At 46.9% G+C, this 5,000-nt stretch overlaps 1 protein-coding gene across 1 annotated transcript in view; it reads right to left on the bottom strand.

Moving 5' to 3' along the window:
- Positions 1-5,000, bottom strand: part of LOC135561675 (cGMP-specific 3',5'-cyclic phosphodiesterase-like) — a 57,323-nt gene that overhangs the window by 5,795 nt on the left and 46,528 nt on the right. Inside the window, 1 exon segment of the mRNA XM_065003408.1 lies at positions 929-1,012. Coding sequence (XP_064859480.1) covers positions 929-1,012 — 84 coding nt within the window.

The following is a 5,000-nucleotide window of genomic DNA, read 5'->3' as shown; positions in this document are numbered from 1 at the left end:
TATAGAGGGTGAATGGACTAGGACCTACCCAGGTTGTATAGAGGGTGAATGGACTAGTACCTACCCAGGTTGTATAGAGGGTGAATGGTCTACTATCTACCCAGGTTGTATAGAGGGTGAATGGACTAGTACCTACCCAGGTTGTATAGAGGGTGAATGGACTAGTACCTACCCAGGTCGTATAGAGGGTGAATGGACTAGGACCCACCCAGGTTGTATAGAGGGTGAATGGACTAGTACGCACCCAGGTTGTATAGAGGGTGAATGGACTAGTACCCACCCAGGTTGTATAGAGGGTGGATGGACTAGTACCTACCCAGGTTGTATAGAGGGTGAATGGACTAGTACCCACCCAGGTTGTATAGAGGGTGAATGGACTAGTACCCACCCAGGTTGTATAGAGGGTGAATGGACTAGGACCTACCCAGGTTGTATAGAGGGTGAATGGACTAGTACCTACCCAGGTTGTATAGAGGGTGAATGGTCTACTATCTACCCAGGTTGTATAGAGGGTGAATGGACTAGTACCTACCCAGGTTGTATAGAGGGTGAATGGACTAGGACCTACCCAGGTTGTATAGAGGGTGAATGGACTAGTACCTACCCAGGTTGTATAGAGGGTGAATGGTCTACTATCTACCCAGGTTGTATAGAGGGTGAATGGACTAGTACCCACCCAGGTTGTATAGAGGGTGAATGGACTAGTACCTACCCAGGTTGTATAGAGGGTGAATGGACTAGGACCTACCCAGGTTGTATAGAGGGTGAATGGACTAGTACCTACCCAGGTCGTATAGAGGGTGAATGGACTAGGACCTACCCAGGTTGTATAGAGGGTGAATGGACTACTATCTACCCAGGTTGTATAGAGGGTGAATGGACTAGGACCCACCCAGGTTGTATAGAGGGTGAATGGACTAGGACCCACCTGGTATAAGGGATGGCACATCCCATCGATGTAGTTGACCTGCATGTGAGGAAGACGAGTGCTGTTGTCTCTGTTCATCATGTCCTGGGGACAAACAGATGGAACTTATTGTCTTATTATAATGATATGAGTTAAACATGTTGTCCTGCAGGTCAGAGGTCAACTCAGTTAAACATGTTGTCCTGCAGGTCAGAGGTCAACTGAGTTAACATGTTATCTTGCAGGTCAGAGGTCAACTGAGTTAAACATGTTGTCCTGCAGGTCAGAGGTCAACTGAGTTAACATGTTGTCCTGCAGGTCAGAGGTCAACTCAGTTAAACATGTTGTCCTGCAGGTCAGAGGTCAACTCAGTTAAACATGTTGTCCTGCAGGTCAGAGGTCAACTGAGTTAACATGTTATCTTGCAGGTCAGAGGTCAACTGAGTTAAACATGTTGTCCTGCAGGTCAGAGGTCAACTGAGTTAACATGTTGTCCTGCAGGTCAGAGGTCAACTCAGTTAAACATGTTGTCCTGCAGGTCAGAGGTCAACTGAGTTAATAACATGTTGTCCTGCAGGTCAGAGGTCAACTGAGTTAATAACATGTTGTCCTGCAGGTCAGAGGTCAACTCAGTTAAACATGTTGTCCTGCAGGTCAGAGGTCAACTGAGTTAACATGTTATCTTGCAGGTCAGAGGTCAACTGAGTTAAATATGTTGTCCTGCAGGTCAGAGGTCAACTGAGTTAACCATGTTGTCCTGCAGGTCAGAGGTCAACTCAGTTAAACATGTTGTCCTGCAGGTCAGAGGTCAACTGAGTTAACATGTTGTCCTGCAGGTCAGAGGTCAACTGAGTCAACATGCAGGTCAGAGGTCAACTGAGTTAACATGTTGTCCTGCAGGTCAGAGGTCAACTGAGTTAATAACATCTTGTCCTGCAGGTCAGAGGTCAACTGAGTTAACATGTTGTCTTGCAGGTCAGAGGTCAACTGAGTTAACATGTCCTGCAGGTCAGAGGTCAACTGAGTTAACATGTTGTCTTGCAGGTCAGAGGTCAACTGAGTTAATAACATGTTGTCCTGCAGGTCAGAGCTCAACTGAGTTATACATGTTGTCCTGCAGGTCAGAGGTCAACTGAGTTAAACATGTTGTCCTGCAGGTCAGAGGTCAACTGAGTTAAACATGCAGGTCAGAGGTCAACTGAGTTAAACATGTTGTCCTGCAGGTCAGAGGTCATCTGAGTTAATAACAAATTAATCAAATAAAAAAGTTCCATGACAGCTACATGTGATAGCAGCGATAGCTACATGTGATAGCAGCGATAGCTACATGTGATAGCAGCGATAGCTACATGTGATAGCAGCGATAGCTACATGTGATAGCAGCGATAGCCACATGTGATAGCAGCGATAGCCACATGTGATAGCAGCGATAGCCACATGTGATAGCAGCGATAGCTACATGTGATAGCAGCGATGACCACATGTGATAGCAGCGATAGCTACATGTGATAGCAGCGATAGCTACATGTGATAGCAGCGATAGCCATATGTGATAGCCACATGTGATAGCAGCGATAGCTACATGTGATAGCAGCGATAGCCACATGTGATAGCAGCGATAGCTACATGTGATAGCAGCGATAGCCACATGTGATAGCAGCGATAGCCACATGTGATAGCAGCGATAGCCACATGTGATAGCAGCGATAGCTACATGTGATAGCAGCGATAGCCACATGTGATAGCAGCGATAGCCATATGTGATAGCTACATGTGATAGCAGCGATAGCCACATGTGATAGCAGCGATAGCTACATGTGATAGCAGCGATGGCTACATGTGATAGCAGCGATAGCTACATGTGATAGCAGCGATAGCCACATGTGATAGCAGCGATAGCCACATGTGATAGCAGCGATAGCCACATGTGATAGCAGCGATGACCACATGTGATAGCAGCGATAGCCACATGTGATAGCAGCGATGACCACATGTGATAGCAGCGATAGCTACATGTGATAGCAGCGATAGCTACATGTGATAGCAGCGATAGCCATATGTGATAGCCACATGTGATAGCAGCGATAGCTACATGTGATAGCAGCGATAGCCACATGTGATAGCAGCGATAGCCATATGTGATAGCTACATGTGATAGCAGCGATAGCCACATGTGATAGCAGCGATAGCTACATGTGATAGCAGCGATAGCCACATGTGATAGCCATATGTGATAGCTACATGTGATAGCAGCGATAGCCACATGTGATAGCAGCGATAGCTACATGTGATAGCAGCGATAGCCACATGTGATAGCAGCGATGACCACATGTGATAGCAGCGATAGCCACATGTGATAGCAGCGATGACCACATGTGATAGCAGCGATAGCTACATGTGATAGCAGCGATAGCTACATGTGATAGCAGCGATAGCCATATGTGATAGCCACATGTGATAGCAGCGATAGCTACATGTGATAGCAGCGATAGCCACATGTGATAGCAGCGATAGCCATATGTGATAGCCACATGTGATAGCAGCGATAGCTACATGTGATAGCAGCGATAGCCACATGTGATAGCAGCGATAGCCATATGTGATACCTACATGTGATAGCAGCGATAGCCACATGTGATAGCAGCGATAGCTACATGTGATAGCAGCGATAGCCACATGTGATAGCAGCGATAGCCACATGTGATAGCAGCGATAGCTACATGTGATAGCAGCGATAGCCACATGTGATAGCAGCGATAGCCATATGTGATAGCTACATGTGATAGCAGCGATAGCCACATGTGATAGCAGCGATAGCTACATGTGATAGCAGCGATGGCTACATGTGATAGCAGCGATAGCCACATGTGATAGCAGCGATAGCTACATGTGATAGCAGCGATAGCTACATGTGATAGCAGCGATAGCCACATGTGATAGCAGCGATAGCCACATGTGATAGCAGCGATAGCTACATGTGATAGCAGCGATGGCTACATGTGATAGCAGCGATAGCCACATGTGATAGCAGCGATAGCCACATGTGATAGCAGCGATAGCCACATGTGATAGCAGCGATAGCCATATGTGATAGCCACATGTGATAGCAGCGATAGCTACATGTGATAGCAGCGATAGCCACATGTGATAGCAGCGATAGCCACATGTGATAGCAGCGATAGCCACATGTGATAGCAGCGATAGCTACATGTGATAGCAGCGATAGCCACATGTGATAGCAGCGATAGCCATATGTGATAGCTACATGTGATAGCAGCGATAGCCACATGTGATAGCAGCGATAGCTACATGTGATAGCAGCGATGGCTACATGTGATAGCAGCGATAGCTACATGTGATAGCAGCGATAGCCACATGTGATAGCAGCGATAGCCACATGTGATAGCAGCGATAGCCACATGTGATAGCAGCGATGACCACATGTGATAGCAGCGATAGCCACATGTGATAGCAGCGATGACCACATGTGATAGCAGCGATAGCTACATGTGATAGCAGCGATAGCTACATGTGATAGCAGCGATAGCCATATGTGATAGCCACATGTGATAGCAGCGATAGCTACATGTGATAGCAGCGATAGCCACATGTGATAGCAGCGATAGCCATATGTGATAGCTACATGTGATAGCAGCGATAGCCACATGTGATAGCAGCGATAGCTACATGTGATAGCAGCGATAGCCACATGTGATAGCCATATGTGATAGCTACATGTGATAGCAGCGATAGCCACATGTGATAGCAGCGATAGCTACATGTGATAGCAGCGATAGCCACATGTGATAGCAGCGATGACCACATGTGATAGCAGCGATAGCCACATGTGATAGCAGCGATGACCACATGTGATAGCAGCGATAGCTACATGTGATAGCAGCGATAGCTACATGTGATAGCAGCGATAGCCATATGTGATAGCCACATGTGATAGCAGCGATAGCTACATGTGATAGCAGCGATAGCCACATGTGATAGCAGCGATAGCCATATGTGATAGCCACATGTGATAGCAGCGATAGCTACATGTGATAGCAGCGATAGCCACATGTGATAGCAGCGATAGCCATAT

The sequence above is a fragment of the Oncorhynchus nerka genome, linkage group LG18 (assembly GCF_034236695.1).
Source record: "Oncorhynchus nerka isolate Pitt River linkage group LG18, Oner_Uvic_2.0, whole genome shotgun sequence".
Lineage (NCBI taxonomy): Eukaryota > Metazoa > Chordata > Actinopteri > Salmoniformes > Salmonidae > Oncorhynchus > Oncorhynchus nerka.
This window is presented reverse-complemented; position numbering and strand designations above follow the sequence as displayed.